A 23,459-nucleotide genomic window follows, 5' to 3' on the forward strand; every position below is an offset into this window, starting at 1 on the left:
CACTTCCCCTTTCAGTCCAGCCACTAAGAGTATGATAAGTAGTGTGATTGTAGTGCTGGACGTTATTGTTTTCTTTTTTTCACTTAAGCTTTTTTTTGGCATTGCCTTTACTTGTTAGTGAGCAGTGAGGAGGCAGAAAGGAAACAACATTGTGGTTATGTGGCGTACCCAGTAACCATTCGGCTACCAGGCCTCGCCAGGACATCACTGTTTTCATCTGAGAAGTGGTTACATCTGATCACACAGTTCAGATGCAGTCAATTAAGTATTCAGAAGGGGTACAGCTGAGTAATTCTGCAGTGAGAACTGCGAGGGGTCTGAGCTGCAGAGAGGAAAGGATCGCTGGTTATACATTACTTTGATGTTTAGTTATTAGGATCTGTGGTCCCGATGGTCCAGGGGATCTGGAAGATTTTCTTAAGGGCCTGGTATAATTTGATCTACTAACATTGTCCACCTACAGCAAGGATCGACCTCTACGTTGGCTGTTCCTGAGACAAAACCCTCAATTGTAGAGTTTTTTGCCATATTTGACTGGAGGCCTTTCACATGACAAAGTTTGGGAATTGATGAGGGAAGTCTCAACCATTTCCCTATTAAACAGAGACACTATGTAAAAGTGACATTGCTGCATATTGACAAAATACACAATGGGTCTTAAGCCTTGGAATAACCTATATTAAACAAGTGTGAAAAGCTGAATATCTAGATATACAGTCTGTGTGTAAACCTTAGTGCCATCATTCTTGTGTGATAGAGACACAGTACCCTCTGCTGTGCAAATAGCTGTATCACACTTACAGCAGTTATTTGCAACTGCATCAAGTCTAGAGCAGCAACGATCAGTCGATTAATCAAATACTCAGTTGACAGAACTATTTTGATAATCAGTTTATCGTTTTGAGTCATTTTTTATGGAAAATTCTCTGTTTCCAGCCTCTTAACCCATTAATGACTTGTATGTTAAGGAAAAGCCCTGCAGATTTTTGTCTGTTAAAGGTGGAGACACAAAATTTGCTGTGGAAACTGTCAAGATGTGGCTACGCATGTTTATCATGCCTTAACTGGCAGACAAAGTTGATTTTCTTTTAAAAAAGAAAAAAAAAAATTAAAAAATCACGAATATGATAACATTCATTTGACATGCTAAAGATCATATTTACCCTGAATCAATGAAGTTGTTTTTAATCAAATGGTACCAAACATTTCATATAACTCCTTGTAGTTTTTGAGATACAGCCATGTCTGCATCATACTATATTTAGTCGTTAGTCACATGAGGTTACTCATTTTAGTATTTTTCACAAAAACACTAGTGGAAATATAGATTCCTATGATCACGTGTTCAAAAGCACTTAATGACCAGATAGACTCAAGTAAGAATTAATTATAAAAAAAGATTTTCTAATGTGCTTTTAGGGAGAAATGATGAGAAATGTAACTCCATGACCATGAGTTTCAATGCATTTCTATGGGGTTTACGGGTATGGCTGTATTCTGATTAACTAATGACCTCTGTTTCTTTTTGAGGTGTCTCAACCACTAACACACACACACACACACAGGCACCTTTTTTTTACAAACACCTTTGGTCTTTGAAATGCAGGTGTAGGTACATTTTTATTCACATATCTCGTTTGTTGGCCGCTGTTGGTCTTGCTGGCAGACACAGTCGAAGAGGTGCTGTAAGTGAGAAACGGCTAATTCTCACAAAAGATCGACTGTTCAGGAGGTGATTGAATTGGTAACATCAGTTGACACTGAGAGGGCAGACATTTATATGGAGCCTCCAGACTGTGAGAGTGGTGACAGTGGAGATGAAGAGATGGGACTTGACAACTTGTCAGGTCATCAGCTAGATGTTGTAGCAGACGTGATCCACTACAAAAATGTCATGACCAAAAGGCAATGACCAAAGGCAAGAGAGGCCTCAACCCCCAGATAAGGAGCTGTCACCAAGCAAAGAATCATTGAGCGCTGTTATGGATGATACATTAACTTGCTATACAATTGCATAATCTAAAGTTTTGAAGTTAAATGTTCCTCATAATTACAATTTGTATGAGTTGCTGTTTGTGAATGACTGAAAATATTTTATGCATCAAATTTGAAATGCATTGCTTTTGAATCTTAAAGTCAGATATTTTGAAATGCAGTTGAATATAAGCTACCCTTTGTGTTTGTGTGTGTGTGTGTGTGTGTGTGTGTGTGTGTGTGTGTGGGATTGGGAGACAAAGTGTAAGAGATATTGAGTTGAGGTGAGAAATTGAAATTTAAAACAGACATTTTATTCATATTGAAAATCCCAAAGGAATACTATATAAAATGTCTCTAAGGTCTGATCAATGTCACAACTGCACAATATTGGACCAAACAAAGTAACAGATTATCATTTTTCTTTTTGAATCTATATTGTAAGAGTCCAGACTATGTGTGTATCTATCTAGATCTGAAATTCATAACCTATTGTTTAAAGGTGTTCTCATGAATCAAAAAACGTTCGACCCTTATGACTAAATAGAGGATGTTAAGAAAAACTTGCACTGTAGCCTCATACTTTGAGCGATTTTAAAAATTTCAATGAATTTGTGCTTAGCTCAGCTAGTACTTTAAGTGCTGTAAAGCAAATTATAAAATTCCACTGTGGACATTAATGGGTTAAATATGAATATTTTCTGGTTTCTTAAGCCCTCTGTGACAGTAAACTGAATATCTTTGGGTTGTGAACTGTTGGTCATGACAAAACAAACATTGATCAACAATTTTCAGACATTTCATAAACCAAAAAACTAATCAATTAATCAAGAAAATATCATTAGTTGCAGCCCTAATGAAGTTAGACAGAAAAAGGATAAATCTTCATAAGTGGTTGTTTAAAAAAAGGTTGTGTGATGTGTTACAAAGGCCTGTCCAGTGGATAATCTTAAAGTTGTAGCTTCAATCCTATCTGTTACTTTTTATTGAAATGATTTATGCTGTTTATTTTTCAGTTTTGCTCTACTTTCTGTGAACTAGTCTGCTACTTACACTGTATCATTTCTCTCATTCAACACTGATGCCAACAGCTGTCTGGCTTTAAGTAGTTGCTACATGTGCTGTCTTGCTCGTGTTTCACGTTTGTTTGCACATAGCTGAACTTAGCAGATCAATTAGACTAATTAGTTTCAGCTTTACCTCTTGAGGATTGCACAGAGTTGAGTCAGTGAACACTGTCTGACTCACCTGGTCAACCGACGCTGCCAATTACCAATTAAGCGCTTTCAAGAGGCTATAAGAAAGGCTTACAAAAGCGCCGGCCTTTCCATTATCTACATATTTCATTTGGAGAAGAGTTAAGATACCGGAGGAAAGATGCTTGGTGTGCAAAGTGTGAAACCTGCCGGTGGTCCCCCGCTGCAGCTGTTCAACTGCGCTCACACTGACTGTGGAGCGACTTTCACCAGGCAGTGGAGGCTGAAGGAGCACGAGACGGTGCACACCGGAGCGGTATGGAGGAGACTGAAGCTTGCAAATAATAAGTCTGCATTTTAAAGTATGTCTGAATTACTTTTACAAGTTTTAATTTACGGATTAAAAAATGTCCACAGCGTCCGTGTCTGTGCACAATTGCGGGCTGTGGTCGTCGTTTCTCAAGAAAATCCCACCTGAGCCGCCACATGCTTCAGCACAGAGGAGTGAAGCAATTCAAGTAAGTCACACGTCCCACATTTTACACTTGCACCTCTCAGCCACCATCTTATTTTAACTTTTTTTTTTTTTTTTTTTTTTTTTAACACAGATGCAAATTTGCAACCTGCACAAAGAGTTTCTTCAACGCGGGCAAACTGAAAAGACATGTGCGCTACACCCACGGAGATAAAAATAAATACTTTAAGGTTTGTCTAAATGGAAAAAATCTAATTCATCCACTAGATAGCGCCAAAACGTCGCATTTTAAGCACGAGTATCTGTTGCTCAGATGACCAATTTTCTGGCCCTTTGTGACATTTAACCTCTTGAATATTTTCCTCTACAGTGTAACCAGCCAAACTGCCCCTTGACCTTCAAAAAGCGCAGAATGTTTAAGCTGCACTTACAGAAGCATCAAGTGGCTGCTAAATTCAAGTATGTCTTTAGTACAACATTGTTTAGTCTTAGAAAAATAAAACATGGCATGGATGATTTTTGCTGCAGTGTGAAATCTGACTGTGAGGTAATGAAATGCCTGAGATCTGATCCAGATTAGTCTAACCGTGTTAAAGATTATGCACTCCCCGTTTTAATTAATCACATCTTTGATGCCTGGAGTGCAGGCTCTATCAGGAGATGAATGAGTTGGTGGTTACAGGCTGAGTGGGTGTGGTGGCCCCAGTGACTGGTAGTTATTTTTACATCTGTCTGTCCTCTGTGGGGTACTTAGGTGTTCGAAGGACGGATGCACTGCCATGTTCAACTCCCATATTGCTCGCAAAGCCCATGAGAACAAGCACGCAGGTTGGTCTATTTCAATCTTAGTAGGGGGCCTTTCATCTTCTATCCCTGCAAAATTCCTTCATTTAAAAATGGTCTGTGGCTGAATTTGCATGCAACCTCTTCTTGCATGTAAGACATCTTTTTCAGGACGAATGACGTGCATGGTACGTGATTCCTCAAAGAGGTCCAGGAGGGAGCCAACTGGTGGTGACGCTTTAATTGATGTACTCACTGGCCTTATTGTTTGATCCCTGCAGGTTACCGCTGCACTCATGATAACTGCCAGGTAGTTGAACACACCTGGGGGAAACTTCAGAAGCACATGGCCAAACACTCAGGTAAATATATTGTGGTTATAGTACAAATCTGTAATCCATTACAAGTGTTAAGGGAGAGGGAGAAATTCAATATATGGTGGCACAGAACTGCTGGATAATCATTTTGCTTTTTTCTTCTTATAGCTACATTTGCATGCCAAGTGTGTAAGAAGGCGTTTAAGAAAATGGATGCTCTGCGGCGTCACAAACGAATTCATGCTTCCCATAAGCCTGTGCTGGTTTGTCCCAGGGATGACTGCCAGGCTTACTTCTCTACAACCTTCAATCTGCAGCACCACATCCGCAAGGTGCACCTCAAGCTCCTCAAATACAAATGCTCCTTCCCCGACTGCCCACGCATGTTTGCTATGCGGGTAAGTCACATGTCTCCTGTTACTGGTCCATGTTTGGGGGGGGGGCATTTTCCTCACTGTAGGAGACTCATGCATTACATTCTTTGTTCTGCTACACAGGAGAGTGTGACCAGACATCTGCTTCGCCATGACCCGAGCACCAGCACTCTGAAGGTGAGAATGACGTCAGTATCCCACCATGCATATAGAACTAAGGCCACCACACAGCAGTGAGTCAAAGCTACCTGACCATGGGGTTATTGATTTTGGATTTCTCTTGAATAAAGCTTTCAACCTGTTGTAATTCAACTTCTCTTTGCTTCTGGTCAAATGAAGGGAACAGTCAGCTTAAGGGAGTTGGGGTTTATGTGTTTTCAAAGGCTAGGTGGCTATAGTCAGTATTGAGGCATCAAACTACTTTAATATTATCCTAAAACTTCTCTTCTAAGCTGCCTTTTTTAAAAAAAAACCCAACAGAAACGTCAGCGTCCCAAGAAATCCTGGCAGAAGCGCCTGGATGGACACCATCTTCCCCTTGTGGAGGAAAACCTGCGTCACCTCTTCGCCCTGCGCATGCGGGTCTCCCGACGTACCAAAGTGGAAACCAACCTCTCAGGCCTCTTCAACGAACGCAAGATCCCTCATTATGTTGACCCAGAAGTCAACCTCCGCAACCTGTTCGGTATCAAACAGCCTCGTGCTTTGGAGGAAAAACCTGAGGTTGCCCCACTGAAATGTTAAATGAAAATGCATCCAGACTGATGTGCATTTTGACTTTAAGTTTGAACTTCTTTGAAATCTTTTCAGCATTTAAAATTGGACTTTTTTTTTCTCTGCAAGAAATTGGGTCTCTTTGGTTAGTTTTTTTTAAATGTAGCTGACATACATTAAAATATTAATTTCAAAAGTTATTTGAATGTAACTTGACATGGATCAATGATTGGATTCTTCTTTTTGGTGAAGATATAAATCTTAATTGATATGCTTTTTGTAACACATGTTGACCCAATAAAATGAGTTATATTTTGCTCAAAGTCCTCCTGTTAATGCTGTTTAACCTTCCATTTTGAGTGTTTAAACACCACTGGACGTCTGCCCATCAGTAGCAGCTGCTGGAGAGCGGTATCATCTGGACTTGATTTGTTTGTTCAGTCTCATTTAACTGTAATAGAAAGGGCTTCTCATTGTTGGAACTATCAAACAGCTGTTCTCTCCAGCATCTATCTCCTTTGCTTGCTTTGGCTGCACATATTGGTTGACATTTGCTGAACATGTTGGAGCTCATTAAATATGAACAAAGGACTGCACATGAGTGAGAGCTGAGTCACAGAAAGCAATGTCACTTTGGGGGTGGAGTTGACTTTGAACTCGAAGTGAATGAGTCTCAGCTGTCTAATCAGTTCAACTGAGATTAAGATACTGAAGTTTAGATTCAGACTCATGAACATTTACAATAAAGGATATAGCATGTGTAATTTCAGGAGTCTAAGTAAGGTAATGATAAAATAAATGGTAATAATAAAATGAAAAATTAAAAATCAATTTACAGAATGGAATAGTTTTGAAGTGGGATAAACCTTGAAATATTGACTACAAAGGAAATACAAAGACATGAAGTGTATGAAATATATGAAGGTGACAAGTGCAGTAAATTTATTTAACATTGGAGATGGATTCAATGTACAATGTTAAGACTAGTTTGCTGAAATATATGAAAGTGACCATAACAGGGATGTGAAATGTAGAGTCCTGTTTGATAACAGTACAGCTCAGCTGTTTAGTAGGGCAGCAGCTACTGTGTCTGCTGGTGGAGGTCTTTTTCTTGAGGGAAGAAGTTCAAAGACTCTGTGTCCAGGGTGGGATTGGTCAAAGATGATCTTGCTTGCACGCTGCTTGGCCCTGGAGGAGCCACGATTTTGCCACTAATGATCTTCTCAGCTAAGCGAATGTCCTGTTGGGTTGCTGCTCTGTACCAAACAGTGATGGATCAGCACTGCACGTGGCAGGTCTTCAGATGCCTCAGGAAGAATGTTGTCTATTGGGTCTTCGTGATTATGCAGCTTATGTTGATGTCCCATTTAAGATCCTCGGAGATGGTGGTGCCGAGGAACTTAAATGACTCTACAGCTGCAACTGTGGTGCTGTTGATGGTGAGTGGAGGGAGGGAGGGATTGGGGGGCTCTCCTGAAGTCCATTGCCAACTCTACTGTCTTGAGGGTGTTTAGCTGCAGGCTGTTATGGATGTTAGCTGCGCCACTTCCTGTCTATATGCAGACTAGTCCCTGTCATGGATCAGAACAATAATAATTGCGTCATCTGCAAACTTGAGTAGCTTAAGGAGTAGCTTATGGAGGTGCAGTCATTTGTATACAGACAGTAGAGGAGAGGGGAGAGGACGCAGCCCTGTGGTGCTCTGGTGCTGATGGTCAAAGGGGTGGAGGTGTGCTTTCCCAGCATCACATGCTGCTTCCTGTCTGTCGGGAAGTTAGTGATTCACAGACAGAGAAGCTCAGGCACAGTCATCTGGGAAAGCTTGGTGTGGAGGAGCTCTTTGCACAATAGTGTTACATGTCAAGCTGAAGTCAACAAACAGGATCCTGGCGTCGGATCACCGGCTGTCCAGATGCTGGAGGATGAAGTGCAGGCCCAGGTTGACTGTGTCATCCACAGTCCTGTTAGTCCACTATACGAACTGCATGGGATCCATCAGGGGTCAGTGATTGATTTAAGGTGGGGAAAGATGAGTCTTTCAAAAACCTTCATGGCCACAGGGGTCAGAGCAATGGGCAATGTGTTAATTTTCAAAAAAAGATCACTGAATCTCATAGTTCCTCTAGGTTTTCAGTAGAACTGGAACTAACAATTTTCAGTGTTGGTTATTCTGGTTTTCTAAATGAATAGTCTATACAATTCCAAAAATAGTGAAAAGTTCAGTTTCCCAGAGTCCAAGGTGACTTCTTCAAATGCCATGTTTTTGACAGACCAACAGTCTAAAACCCAAAAATATTCTTTTTCGCAATGATCTAAAACAGAAAATCTACAAATCATCAGTTTTTGCTTAAAAAATTAGATGATTAAATAATCATTGAAATATTTGCCTGTTTTCTTACTAATTGTTGCTGCTCAAGTTTGCAGCAGGTCAGACATTTGCAGCCGGGAACATTTTGCTGCCATTTAAAAGCAGCTGATGGGGGAAAAACTAGATATATATTTAAAAATCAAAGGTTCTGAATTCAAAGTTTCTTTTTCAGCTCTGTTAAACAGGTCATTTTTTGTGTTAAACAATTCCCTCTTTTTGGTGGTCCAGTGGAGCGAGGCGGACTACATTTCAAAGCTTCAGCTAAACTCTGTACCAGCCTGTCAGTTCGAGTTCAGATGGTGTCTTCACTGCTCTGCTGAAGGTCATTCTCTTGGCTTCACAGACTCAGGCTACCTTCCTTCCTTCACTAACTGCTGCTCTTCTTCTTTAGGTTCCATACATTAAAATATCGTACAACTGCTGACCTGCACGCTCTGTCAAGTTGCAGGGGCTTCACACGATAGAAACGAATGCCACAGCAGCTGTCACTGTTACATCCATAATTATCTTTTCTGTGGTTATTGTGTATCTTGTTCCTTCGTAAAATGACATTTACAAAGGGCAGATAAAAGCATCAATTAGACACTGAGTGCCTCTTAGACTTGCTTTCAGAGTCAACAGTTCTCCAGTGAGCAGGAATTTGAAAGGATGGTCTCTGTTTCTATGGTGATGCAAAACTGTAAACAAGGTTTTCTTAAATCTTTGTAACGTTCCTTGTCTTGTCAGTGGTGTTTATAGAACAAATGGGTCTGTTTTTCAGGCGTTCAACAGGTGTAGAAAGTACCCCAGTGATTTGATGTTCCTTGTTGACTGCAGAGTTGATAATTGTTTTCCACTGGTGCCACAAAGTCCTTCAAGAGTGATGATGCTGCCTGGTGTCATAAGGGCCAAGCAACACTATCAAACGCATGGTTAACCACACCCTCACAATCACGCTCTCACTCTCTGGAAAGGCCATGGCAATTATCCACATACTGAGAATGACCTTTGGTGTGACACGCTGAGCTTGATTTTTGCAATATGTGCATCACAGAGCAGCATGAAGAGAAAACTAACCAGTATCACAGAGACTGGGTTGCAAAAATGCCACATTCATCTTTTGATTAGCTCCAAGAAACATTTAATAGGTGTAAATTTTATTCAGAGAAAATCAATTCACATTATTTTATACATGTTTTTAATCACTGAAGACATTTTAATCACATTGGACTAAACCTTGGTGATCCCATCATATAACAGTCCTATATGTGGAATAAATTACACTAACCTCACGTTTCTAATCAAATGTAAGAGGTCTAATTAGCTTCTGTGTCACACAGACTGTTCTAATGACTGAGTTTTTGACAGGGCTGAAAGGTTGTCGATCCAAATCTAAACCGACACTTATGTGGTTTGACTGCTAATGTTGGTAATTTATACGGGAATTGTGTACAGACTTTATATAAAGGGTGACAATTTGTCTTAACCTGTTGACAGCTCCAAAAGAAATCCCCCCAAAAACAAACAAAAAAAAGAGATTTCATTTCAATATTTAAGGTGGACCTGTGGAAATGGGACACTATTCTGGAGGCCATTGCACCTGTAAGGATTAAAACAATCTCCAGTAAGCAGAAAGCATCATGGAGAAATGCTACATCTGTAAAAATCCAGAGAAGAGAAGAGAATATTTGAAAAAACAAATATCCAGATTCACTACAACATCTTTAAATAGAGACTTCATATTAACAACTTAGAATTGAAAAACTCTAGACAAGCCTTTTTTTTCATCCATAAAAACCTATTTGCTACTGTTGATAGGCTGACAAACCCCCCAGCACAAAGAGCCCCCTGAACTCCTCTCTTCCAATAAATGCAACGAATTAGCTGCTTTTTTCAGTGATAAAATTCAAGGCTGAGTTAAGGCTCAAGTTAGAGCTCACCTCGACTCGCTGTCGTTGAAGGCTAAAAAGTCAAGTCAGAAACCTTGTGGTGTTATTATGGACTCAGACCTTAACTATAATAGTCACATCAAGTCAGCCTTCTACCATCTCAAAAACCAGAATCAGAGGATTCATGTTCAAACAAGACCTAGAAAAACTCATCCATGCCTTTATATTCAGCAGATTAGACTTCTGTAACAATCTTTTTACAGGTCTCCCCAAAAAAGGATATCAGACAGCTTCAGCTCATTCAGAATGCAGCAGCAGACTTCTAACTAAAAAAGTGAATCACAGACTTGATTTTAAAATATTACTGCTAGTTTTTAAATCACTGAATGGTTTGGGGCCCAAATACACCTCCGACTTGCTTTCACACTACAGACTACAACCCTTGAGGAATCTCAGGTCTTCAGGGACTGGTCTACAAACCATTCCCAGTGTCAAAACAAATCATGGTGAGGCAGCATTTAGTTATTAAGCTGCTCATTGTTGGAATAAACTTCCTGAGAATATGAGAAACGCTCCGACCTTAACTACTTTTATTGTATTTTTATGCCTTTAAATGTCTTGTGCCTTGTGTAAAGCACCTTGAATTGCAGTTATGTATGAAATGTGCTATACAAATAAACTTGCCTTGCCTGGCCTATTCCCTGATGCATAATCAGTTTGTGACTCATACAAAAAGTCTATTTACATAATTCTAGCTTTGCAGTTTTGTTTTGCAAGCAGTGTATGTTTCTATGGTGCTGTTTTTCCCACTCAAGGGCAAAAATGCACTAATAAAAAATTTGAATCACCTTGATACCGTCATGAATTATTTTCTCCCAGTGACGACAGCTTCTGGATAAAATTGCCTCCACCTACGGGAACAAGTACTCACTGAGTGGTTTGACAGGCCACAAAAATGATTCAAGTAATGTCTCAACTTATAGCATTTTACCACTAACACAGCAAATACTCTTACATATATGTAGGTGTTTAGTGCCTTGTAGTGTTGTCCAAGTGTGTACAAACATTATTACATTACAGTCATTTGGTAGATGCTGTTGTCCAGAATAATAGCTAGATGTCATCAGAAATTATAAGTGCATCCCTCCTAAACAAACAACTAAGAGCATGTTCAGGGTACATGTAGATGCAATAACATGATTTATAGAAGACCTACAATAAATACTACTTTTCTGAAGCCAATTTGTTTTTGGCATACCTGTTTTCACCCCTTTATCAATAAAGCCTTATTTTTTGTTCCACACAGGATATATTTTTTTAATTTGGGTAACAACCCACATCCTCCTTTCCCAGTCTGACTCATAGAACATCCAGGAGAAAAAAAAAAAAAAAAAAAAAAAAAAAAAAGAAGGCAGTCACAGAAAGAGAAAGACGTTGCTTGAGAAAATCCAGAAACAAGGAGATAAACTGAAGTAGGTTAACCATACAGCCGTCATGCCCTGATTTAGCCTGCTTCCTCCAGAATAGATGACCCAAAACCTCTTCTCCCCTCCCTTCTCCTCCTTTTCCCATGGCCCTGTTCGAAGAGAGCTTTTTGCAGCTGTAACACAACTACACGCCTTCTAAACTGACAGGATTAACAAAATAACAATAAGACAGAGAGCTTTCTGCGCAGGTGTAAACATAGTCTGCTCTTCTGTCTGCTGTACACGATGCAAGGAGGGTTAAACAACAATGGCCAAGCATAAATTAAAAGTGCTTGCTAGTGGGCATACAATTCTCTACAGTGACAAGGTTAGGCAAGACAATATGTTACTGAAAAAAACAATTGTAAATTATGTTTCGAAATTAGGTTTCTGTTGCTCTTGAAGGCATAGCTCCAAGGTAACACTTAAAATTGTATGATCTGACAGGAGTTTATGTGTATTTTTCGTACAGGTGGATTGAAAATGTTGCACAACCGTAAATACAAAACCGTGAAAACTGTTCTATCAATAAAATACAAAATACACCATACAACCAAGAAGCTCTCCTCATGATCCAGTGCATATCAACACCAACTACACATCCTGTTACATTATTCTATAAGGACTTCACCCTGCCGACCAGAGAGACCAACATGACCTTTAAATTAGCCCTATATTCTCCACACTCCTCATCACTGACCTCTTGGCAAACTTAAAGGATAGGTTCACCATTTTTCGGGTCTGTCTTAAAGGTGCAGTATGTAGAATTTAGTGACATCTAGTGAAATGGACTTGGAAATGGAATATAATATTTCTAAGTATTTTAATTAGTGTACCTGAAAATGAGAATTGTGTTTTTGTGACCTTAGAATGAGCCCTTTATATCTACATAGGGGGCGGGTCTTCTTCCATGGAGCCCACCATTTTACGCTGCCATGTTTCTACGGTAGCCCAGCACAGACAAACAAAACACTGGCTCATATTTTTTGTGAGTTTCATGGCCACCGTAGGTTTTCCTACACACTTGGAAGGGGGTCGGGGGGCTTGGTTGGTTGAAATCTGCAACCTCACTGCTAGATGCCACTACATCCTACATACTGGTCCTTTAAAAGAACAGTCAGGTGCTCAAATGAACACTGAAAGAGGTTTTCCTTACTGTAATAATTCATCCTGTTCATACAAGTTTACTTAACTTAAATGAGGCTTAAGCAGTCTGAGTTAGTCACATTAAGTGGATATCTACCACATTTACAGTCTTTTTAACACCAAATTCCCTCTTTGTGTTTCCTCGGACAGTGTTTCCCTGTTGAGCTGCGGTGGAAGTATAGTAACAAAAAGAGACTTTGGCACTAAAAAGACTGTAAAGGTGAAAGATATCTACTTGAATTGACTAATTGACTAACATCACCATTGGTCACTGATGAGAAGGTATATCTTATATGTAGTAAAGCTGTTTCACTGTCTTAGCTTAGCCACACTTTTAAGTGTTTGTTCTGAGTTAGTCAAAGTGGATATCTACCACAGTTACAGTCTTTGCTGTAAAAAAATCCTCTTTGTGTCCCTACAGTGTTTTCCAGTTCATCTGCAGTGGAAGGATAATAACAAAAAGAGGGACTTTGGCACTAAAAAGACGGTAACTTTGAAAGATATTGACTTCATTTGACTAATTTGGATGACTGAAACATCATATTAGCTTCAAATAAGCTTTTCAATCAATTTTTGCACAGAATGAGGACTGTGGTTTCCATGGTGCAGAGCCGCACTTCTAACTCACTGAACCTCGAAAAGCCTAAGAATAGCTAAACATAAGACACACCGAGCAAGAGAGAGCATGACAGTGAGAGGGAGAGAGGGAAGCTATTGCTAACTGCTAAGCTAAAGTAACTAGCAGATCTGAAAAGCGTGTAAACAACTGTGTGATTAGCGAGAAAGTCGCTAAAAGAAGGAGAGAGCTAAGAGTGCTTGAGCAGAACTAGTGTATATTTAAATGTACAGCAGGTAATTAGCTGCAGTAATGAAGAATATGGCAAAATTAAGTGAGTTGAAATGCAGAAATGCTACCAGTGACACAGAAACTTCGATAACATATGAGACAATAAGCTTAGCGCAGCACATCACGTCGTTTATGATTGGTTCGTGGAATTTATTGCGTAATTTTCATTATAAATGTCAAAGCATAAGCACGCCCAATTCAAACCCAATGTCAGGAAAGTTTATAAAAACTTAAATGACAATATTTCGAATTTGGATTGAAACTAATTATTAATACTTTTTAGATGCTTCATAAGAATCCTAAATTACATAGTTAGAAGGCTGTTGTGGATTTGTGGTTTCCAGTGGCTTTAAAGCATTTGAGTGTGCTCAAGCAATCATGTCTCACCTCATGTTCCTTCATGAATGTTTGAACAGTCTGAAAGGGACAGTTTTTTCCCCCCTGCCTCTAAAAGTTAATAATTATTTGTAACCTTGACACACACATATAAATCAGCTACTGAACAAATGGTAGCAGAGAGGCTTCAGAGTGACACAGTGTATTTTTATTTATGCTGAAAAAAATTTGCTTACATAAATCCGTCTGGTTCACAAAAGTGGCTATCGAGGCAGGTGGTCCCAGTTCCTAGGAAACTGGAGCAGGCGCAGCAGTGTCCAGGACGTTGAAAGTCATCCAAAAAGGAGTAGATTGATGGTGTTTGTTTTAGGACTCCTTCAACATTGTGTAAGGAGTTGTGAATTCAGAGAGCAAGCTTTTCTGTCAGCACATTTAGTCTACTGGCATGACAGAGGAGCTCTTGTACACTTGTTTTTACTCATCCTCGAGTTGTAAACGTCCCTCGGTGACCTACCATCAACAGGAGGCTGTTTATCATCTTTTCTTGATCATTAAATCATGTCACATTGTACATCAAAGCTCTCCTTTGCCTCTCTGCTGTTTGTCTTCATGGTCGTTCTTTGTCTTCTGCTTGGGATCATTTCGTTTGGCGTAATATTCATTTGCAAATTTTCCAGTGCTTCCTTTGTCTTTGTGTCTGCAATTTGTGATCCTTGCAGTGTCCTTTCATGAAAAATGGTGCAAACATGAATCCATGAAGAGGTGTATAATAAGGTGAGTGTATTTCTTTGTCTCAGGAAGAGACAATGTGAACGGTTATTTATCTTTCTGCATAACAAATCGCTTTGTGTCTTGGTATGGTACAGATTATATAGTGTGCTGCAGGTAGCTCTGCAGCACCAGATTAATGCGAGACTGAATTGCAATGAGTCACATGTCCACAGGCTGACAACGGATTGATGGTGCAGGTTAGAAAACCCATATTGTTCCTTCAATGTGACAACCAGATTTGCATAATACAGTCATGAATGTGAAAAAGAAACTCTCAAAATGAAACACTGACATGATTTATCTTGACAGACTATCAGAGTTATTTCGATCGGATCAGATGAGATTTTCTTATCCGCTGATCTGTGTTGACTGAGATGGGACCTGATTACCAGAGATGACAATTTAGGGTTGATTACACCTCCTTTTGTTGACATCCACATCACAATATCCGACGCTGTCCTTATTTCCCCGTATTCATCGTGTTTGCTGCTCCATCTATCAAAACTTGACTTCCAATAAGTGTTCTGTGCTTCAGTCAAGCTCCACTAGTAATTAAAAGTGCTGCAAGAGAGCAATCAGGAAATGACAGGTACCTTGTTTTACAACATCTTCGACTTATCTCCTGAAAATTCTGGTCATTTTAATAATTCATCAAGGCTGACAAATAGTGAGAACTTGATTAAAACGACCTTGCTACACTCCATATCTCTTTCCTGGTTTCATTCATTTTTCAATCAGACATTTGTGTTACTGTGTGTTTACCCCTGTCTTGCATCTATGTGTGAGAGTACGCCGAAACAGATTGATTTTAGTCTGCTGTTTAATCGTCATAAAGCAAAATACACACGAACAGCGGGTGAGCCAGCATTCAATTAAGAGCCATGTAATCCTGAATGATTAGTTTACATGAGCTCAACAGCACAAGAGGAAGAAAAGGTTACAGTGACATGAAGCAGCAGTCTGAGAGTCGCCTGGTTTGATATGCATTTTTGCATGAAAGAAACTTTATTGATCCCTGTGGGGAAATTGAGTTTTTTTTAAAGGAGCAAAAGTAATTCAGCAGGGATCAAACAAAGTGGAAGTTAAGCACAGAGCATGAATACAGAAACACAGAATAGAAGAGAAAAATATAATAAAGTAGCAGAATACAAAGACCTTATGTCAGGTTTTCTCAGCCTTTTGGGGCATGATGAGTTCATTTTTGGTTCTCAAATTAGTCATGCATCAAATTGAAGTTTCTAAATTGTTGTGTGAATCTGAGCATGTTATCATTTCTGTTCTTTTGAGAAATACAGATGAGAATGTTAGTCAGAAATTGTTGTATGACATGACAAGAATAAACTGTCACTCTCAACAATTAACAGTTTACCTGCAGCCTATGTGTTTGTTTCTAGTAATGAGAATATAACACTCCTCTACCGAGACAGTCATTAGGTCGGTAATGCAGATGATAAATGGCATTGTCACTCTTGTCCTCCATTGCTTGTTATCAGATGGAGAAGTTACAGTAAATCCAGCAGAGAGATACTGTTGCAGCAATTCAGCAATTGTCAGGCAGCCAGAGAACAAAGTGAGTTCATCTTCAGCTCAGTCGGTGCAGTCTAGGAATGGCAGTGGCTGGATGCGGAGGAGTTCTGTAAAGGCATGCTTGCACTAACGTCAACGTCAGAATCATAAATGTAGCTGTTGGTGTTGATGGTTTTGACTTGTGTGGATCTTATATGTCACTTTACAAACAGAAAGCAACATTAGACATGCTGTAAAACACAGGTGTAGTCCACTGCAGCATTCAATTTACAGCTTTTTTTTTTGCAAAACTCTACACATTAACCACAAAACCTTTCACCAAACTAGCATAACATTATACATCTCTCACAAAAGCAAACAATTCTTGCAAAACTCTTCAAAGTCTTTTTAATATATGTGTTTTTGCATCAATACAGTACATACAAACCATTGTTTGGATAAGCACATGAAGCACCGACTACGTACTGATAGTACAAATAAAAAACACTCGTGGCTTTTGCTTTTCTGTGTGTGCAGGGCATCGCAGTTTGCAATAAAGTTTTATCATACATGTAGTAAACACACATACACACAGGTATCCAAATGTGTAAAGTATGGATGTGTACTCACACAATCAATAAAAAATAAAGGGAAAAAGTTCATCCACATTACATGTGATGCTGTCTTGAGCTAGACAGCATGGAGAGTATCACCTCCTGGCCTTGCATGACCCCTGATCGATGCCCCCACAAACCTCCATGATTGCTTGTAGAAGGGGTATGAGTCAGTGGGGCTGGCGATCATACACCTTCCAAGAATGGGGGGAGACTGAGTGCAATGAAAAGTGGATGACTTGTGAACCAATTGCGGACCAAAGCAGTCCGGTGGAAACTAACATTGTCCCAGATGATAACGTACCTGGGCTGCTCTGGTTCCTGGTCATTAGGAATTAGTTTACTGTGAAGGGTATCCAGAAATGTGATAATGTGTGCAGTGTTGTATGGGCCAAGGATTGCATGATGGTGAAGGACATCGTTTTGACTAATAGCCGCACATATTGTTATGTTGTCACCACATTGTCCCGGGATGTTGACGATGGCACAGTGATGATATTTCTGCCACGGCCCCTTGTTTTTGCAAGGTTGAAACCTACCTCGTTCACATATATTAGCTCATGATGTATTGCATCTGCTTCTAGCTCCATGACTCTCTGACAGATACAAGACAAAACAACGTAGCACAGTATGAAAGAAAGGTCAAGTCAATATGATGTAGCTCCACACACCTCCAGATCCAGTACCAATGATAGGATAGTATAGCTTACCTGTACATATTCATATCTCAGTTGTTTTGCATGGTCTGAGTTTTTTTCAAAAGGGACTCTATACAGATGCTTCATCTTAACTGTATTGTGTTCCAGTAGACGAGACGGTGCAGAAAGACTCACTCTGTTGACCTTTTGGAATATGGTTTTATCTGCTGTTATGTGCTCCTGCAGTTCTCTAAGTCTGATGCAGTTATTTGCAATGACCTTATTTACAATGTGGGTCTCCTGCTCTGCGGTGAGCAGTGGACCTCTTACACCAGATACTGGTTTTCTTGCAGTTCTGTAAAAAACATTTGAATGGTTTTAATGATAGATAGATACTTCTCATTATGAAAGTACAGTGCATATTACTGTACCAGTAAAAGTACAGCACCTACAGTCACTTACCAGTTCTCATTTTCTAAATATCCGGATGATACCTGCAACAGTGTAGCCGCTCAGATTTGGTTGAACCCGTTCTCCAGCCTCCCTCATGGTCATCCCATGGTTGACAACATGGTCCACCACAGTCACTCTGATTTCATCAGTTATTGTATTCCTGACTCCCCTTCCTCTCCTTCTCCCCCGTCCCACTTCACCTCTTCCGTCCTCCTCCTCCTCCTCCTCTTCATCTTACTTCTTCACCTCCTTGTCCTCGTCCTTGTCGTCCTCCTCTAGTTTTACAAATGTTTACCTCTGGCCTATTTATAGCGCTCAAGCTCTGATTTGTAAGTGAACTCATTATCTAAGAGTGTTTTCACGTTTCAATGTAGAGAGGCAATTGGTAAAATAGTGTAGCAACGTAGAGACCAATGTTTACAGTTTTGCCAGACGTGTTAATAAATTGCAAACTGAGTGTAAAGCAGTGAGTTGTGTTTACAGTTTTGCAAATAGTGTGTTATAAAATTACAGACCGAGTGTGAAGCAGAGAACATGCAATCAGTTTGGCACACTTGGTAAATGCACTGGCTACAAGTGTTAATGGTTTCAGAGATAGTGCTTCAAGAATCACTGATAGTGTTTAAGCATTCAGGAAAAACTGTGAAGAACAGACACTGTAGGATCACTGTGGTGTTGCTGAACTGACAGTTTAACCAAGTGAGTTATTGATTTTTAATTAAAGGGGACCTGTTATGCTTTTCCTTATTTTTAGTCATATATATATATATATGATGTTACAATGTTCATATTAAACATGGCCAAAGTGTCAAATAATGAGGTAAATATATGTAGAAGTAATCCCTTTGAGCAAAAACCACTGCCTTCAGACTGCTCCGAACGCTCCGTTTCCAATGTTTTTTACTACTTTCAGCCCGAACCGACATCGACTCATGATGGATTTCTTTATATAGTCATCTGCTCCACAGAACTGATGTAAAGATGGGACACAAGAGGTATTTTTCAATTTGTGCAGAAAAATATGCACAAGCAATGGAGGAAATGGTTTGATAAATTGGGAGTTACACTTCTTTCTTATCGAGAATTAAATGAGAAGATTGATGCCGCTGTCAGGCGTGAGAGTGGTATTGATTTTCTCATCTAACCCTCACAAGAAAGTGAATGTGTATTTCCAAAATGTTCAACTATTTTTTAAAATATTGATGTAGTTCCAGCATCTTGCATAGACCCTTAAGTTGAACAACTTTGAGAGAGAAATTTGAAGGTCAAATGGCCCACTAACACTTTTACCTAAAGACGGACTTGCACTGTAAATGAGAAGCATTTGATGTAAATACAATATATAAAATAGTATTTTATATATGTGTATATGTGAGAAAGGAAATCAGTTTTTAAGACTGAGACCCAGCCTCTGAAAAACAGAGAGGTGCTTCTTTTTCTTCTTCTTCTTCACCACCAGGCGCTCACAGTTTCATTTCATCTATTTGTTGACTAAAGTAAAGGTCAGCTGTGTGGAGAGAACGATGACGTGAGTTGTTCACTATAACAGCTTGTCAGTGTATATGTGTGTGTGCGTGTGTGTGTGTCTGTGTATGTGTGTGCTGCAGCAGCTCTTGCTCATAGACCAGTACCTCCCCACCAGCGATGCCTCTGGCTGCACACTCTTGGAGAGAGAGAGAGGAGAGCAATGAGAAAGAGAGGGAGGGAGAGGGTTCAGCGGAGTGGCTGAAGCTCATGTTTCATTAATAGGGCATATCATGCTCTGTGTGTGTGTGTGTGTGTGTGTGTGTGTGCGTGCATGGGGGGTATGCAGGGTCACAGTTGACTTTAATTAGAGGGAGAATGTGTTAAACAAATGTAGGACAATCACTGATTCACAGGAGCAGCATAGCGTCCATATTAGTCTACCTTTAATCAGCGCTGATCAGGGGCAGAGCACACTGGGCGAGCTGATCTCCGCTAATGGTATGAGACACTGAAGAAGACTGATGAGTCAGTAGCCTGTTTGAAGCATCAGTCATCGTTACGGACCGAGCGCTGAATCACAGTCAGACCTACGTCTCCTGGTATTATATCCCACCTGTCATTACTGTCTCTCTGTCTGCAGAACTTACTGTTGAGCCTTCACGCTGCTACTGACCAACAGTTACACAAGAATAAATCAAGCCTGTAGAAAAGCAGATGTGATAAAGTGATAAAGACACCAAAATCTAGCATATCAGTGCTACATGCTAACATTTGCATGCACATTCTTAAGAGAACTTGAATTTGTGAATGTATGAATGACAAGACAGGACATGACATGAACGCGGCTTGCGTTTCGCAGTGTTTTTTATTAGAATAATGCTTGTGTTTATAAATTCTTTGAAATATGCTATTTTGATCAATATTAGGGAAACAACCATGTAGTCATTTATATCCATGTAATCTCTCAGCTTCTAGGCAGTTGGTTATTGTTATATTCTCCAAATTTTATCATTAGTCTTAGAAAACGTGTCAACTTGTTTGCATTTTAGACTTCTATTATTCTACAAGATCTTCAATCAAACTGGATGGATCCAAGACAACCCTCCAGTTCAGTGTGCAAGCATCTTGCTGCTTGAAGTGTTTATGCAGCAGAACAGACAATCCACTGGACACATGAGTGATGGTGTTTATGTTCTCTTTCCCTCTTAAAAGCAAAGTTGACAAGTGGTTCCAATCTCACCCAAAAACTTGGTTTATCCTTCCGACGGCTCTCTGTTGCTTCGTCACTCCTTAATCCCTGATTAACGCGCTCGCATAGCTGGAAGGAAAGAGGTATCATGTCTTCTGCATGCTTTGTTTTGAAGTGAAGAGTGAGATGAAAAGACAGTCGGCGCTTCCCCGGTTAAGGTTGTCTATTTCGCTTCTTATTGGACTGTGTGCACATTGATGCGCCGCAGCCTCGAGCTTTGTGTGTCTCTGAGAAGAAAACTGTCTTGCATTTGTCTCTCCTTTATGAACTGGAATAGTGGGGGGATGTAAAACAGGAAAGAGATGATAAACTTCAACCCCACCCCTGTGCCATCTGTAAACAACATGTGACAGCATTATAAATAGCTTTTTGTCTCTATTTCTCTCTCTCTGTCTGCTTAAACTGTATATTTATTTGTGCGTATGTGGCAGCGTGACGTGGAAGACAGATTCTCGCACTGTATTTGTTCATGTGTGGGTGAAGTAGAAAGGGTAATGGTATGTTGTACTCACAGCTGAAGAAATAATTCTTTATGCTTCTGTCAGCCAGTATCAGTGACAGATCCGTGTATGTGAGCGTACGTGTGTTTTAGCAACCTGTGATTACCTGCTATTCTTAGAACAGCTAATTATTTAATCAGCTCTATTTTTTGCAATTGGATTCCCTTGACAGGTGCTTTTGTCATTATTTGCTTTGCTTCGATAATCGCTCGCTTCCTCCCACCAGAAACAGAAAATGTGAAAATTGCATACTTATAAAAAGAAACACAGAGGAAGAGAGCCTCTATGTGTGTGTGTGTGTGTGTGTGTGTTGTGGGTATGTATGTATGGGTGGGGGCTGAGCGAGGCTGCTCAGGATTCAGGGAAGGAGATGGTGAATGTATATGTGGCTATTCCACCCGTGTACAGCTCTCTTTTATAACTGTAATTTATATTGTTGTAGTTTAAATGACTGTTATTAGTGCAAATGAGGGATTAGATTAAGGAATCATTTAAAACCTTCTGTTTATGATACATATTCTGTAGAAAGCAGCGGCTTAATGCTTATTAGTTCCAGCTTTTACCAAATGTCGGTTCTGATTCTTTCCATAATTTTTCAAGAAAGAAAACCATTTTATTTTCAGCAGCTTTAGACCACCATAAACATCACCATTGGTCACAGATGAGAAGGTTTATCTTATATGTAGTAAAGCTGTAATCCATTAAGTTATTTTTGTGCAGTGATCACATTTCACTGTCGTAGCTTAGCCACACTTTTAAATGTTTGTTCTGAGTTAGTCAAATATACTGGATATCTTCCACAGTTACAGTCTTTGTAGTATAAAATTTCCTCTTTGTGTCTCGACAGACAGTGTTTTCCTGTTCATCTGCAGTGGAAGGATTATAACAAAAAGAGGGAATTTGGCACTAAAAAGACAGTAACTTTGAAAGATATAGACTTTATTTGACTAATTTGGATGACTGAAATATCATATTAGCTTAAAATAAGCTTTTCAATCAATTTTTGCACAGAAGGAGGGCTGTGGATTTGGTCTCCCATCACTTACATGGAAAACGCTATATGAAGTCTATGATTTCTAATGGTCAGTATGGACAGGAGGAATGATTACAGCAAGAAAAACATGCTTCAATGTTCCTTTGGGCTCCTGACTGTGGTTTTAGGACAGACTTGAAAAACCTTTAAAGCATTCAAGTGTGCTCAAGCTATCACGCCTCACCTCACTTAGCTTTTACTCCGGCTGATTGTGTCATGAATGTTTAAACAGTCTGAAAGGGACAGTTTTGACCCCCGCCTTGTTGCTTTCCTGCCTCCAGTCAAAGTTAATTCTGTGTATCCATGACACGCGCATTTAAATCAACTACTGAACAAATGGCAGCAGAGAGGCTGAGTATTTCTATTCATCCTATCAACTTATCCTTTAACAAATCTCCAATTCCAATTCAGTTAAGAACTGGATACTCAACCATAAGAGAGATATCAAACTGCTAGACTGCTGAAGTTTGCAAAAAGGACCACTTCTGCCAGATTATGTCATATCATGTCATATGCGTTAACATATATTTCATAGCTGGAACTGTGAAATATATGTTAGAAGTAATCAGGTACTCAGAAGGTGAACAGAATGATGAATGAGTCCCTTTGAAGCCAGAGAATCTCAGCTGCTGTGGACCGAGAAAAGGCTGAATCCGTCAGGGTCAGTGCGATACTTCTGTCCTGTCTGTAGCCTCATGTAATGAAACCTGTGAAATATGGGGAAAACAAGATTACAACCATTCATCCAGTTCTACGTCTTTGAGGAAAAGACTTGTCAAAAAATGATGGTTTGAGATTGGCTGTTTCACCTTGACGGTCAATAGCTCTGAAGTAAGTTTCTTTTCTATTTACTCTCAATTAATGCTACAAGTTTTTTGCCACCTGCTTAAGACACGTTATATCTAATGCAACTGACACACTGAAACAATTAGATTGCCACCGAAAATCAATTTGAACTGTTGAGCTGCTCGCAGCGTGATGATGTTCAGCTGTATAGTGAGATATTGGCTCACAGCTGTCAAGCAAAACTACATCTAGTTTGTTCTTGCTTCTTATATTGTGTTTCCTAGTCCACACCCAAACCACACTGGACCCTACAGAACAAACAGCTCAGTCACGTCAGTTCAACAATGGTAATGAATCTGTAAAAAAAACAAAAAAAAAACAAACAGTTTGATGTTCATGTTGTCTACAAAGAGCCACATGGCTGAGAGATAAAAGACAAGGAACACAATGCACTGTGCAGCAGCTGTTGCTCTTTCTATCTCTTTCTCTTTTCTCTCTCTCTCTCTCTCTCTCCTTTTGTCATTCTCTGTCTGTTCACCTGGACCGGGACAGAAGGCGCAGAGGCTGTTAGTCCTGAC

General features: G+C 39.8%; 1 protein-coding gene across 1 annotated transcript; it reads left to right on the forward strand.

Annotated features, from left to right (window-relative positions):
- Positions 1-3,271: 3,271 nt before the first annotated feature.
- Positions 3,272-6,150, forward strand: si:dkey-208k4.2 (P43 5S RNA-binding protein-like). Its single transcript, XM_044331339.1, has 9 exons — positions 3,272-3,486; positions 3,588-3,688; positions 3,779-3,875; positions 4,016-4,104; positions 4,400-4,473; positions 4,710-4,790; positions 4,914-5,143; positions 5,243-5,296; positions 5,600-6,150. Exons 1-9 carry the CDS (start codon positions 3,352-3,354, stop codon positions 5,861-5,863), a joined length of 1,125 nt encoding a protein of 374 aa, XP_044187274.1. The 5' UTR covers positions 3,272-3,351; the 3' UTR covers positions 5,864-6,150.
- The last annotated feature ends 17,309 nt before the right edge of the window (positions 6,151-23,459 follow it).

The sequence above is a fragment of the Thunnus albacares genome, chromosome 17 (assembly GCF_914725855.1).
Source record: "Thunnus albacares chromosome 17, fThuAlb1.1, whole genome shotgun sequence".
Classification (NCBI taxonomy): domain Eukaryota; kingdom Metazoa; phylum Chordata; class Actinopteri; order Scombriformes; family Scombridae; genus Thunnus; species Thunnus albacares.

Excerpts from the sequence above, each read along its gene's own strand:
- si:dkey-208k4.2 (XM_044331339.1), top strand. The coding sequence starts at position 3,352 with ATGCTTGGTGTGCAAAGTGTGAAACCTGCCGGTGGTCCCCCGCTGCAG. Across the intron at positions 3,487-3,587 it reads AGACGGTGCACACCGGAGCG|CGTCCGTGTCTGTGCACAAT; the intron begins GTATGGAGGAGA and ends AAATGTCCACAG. Across the intron at positions 5,144-5,242 it reads CACGCATGTTTGCTATGCGG|GAGAGTGTGACCAGACATCT; the intron begins GTAAGTCACATG and ends TCTGCTACACAG.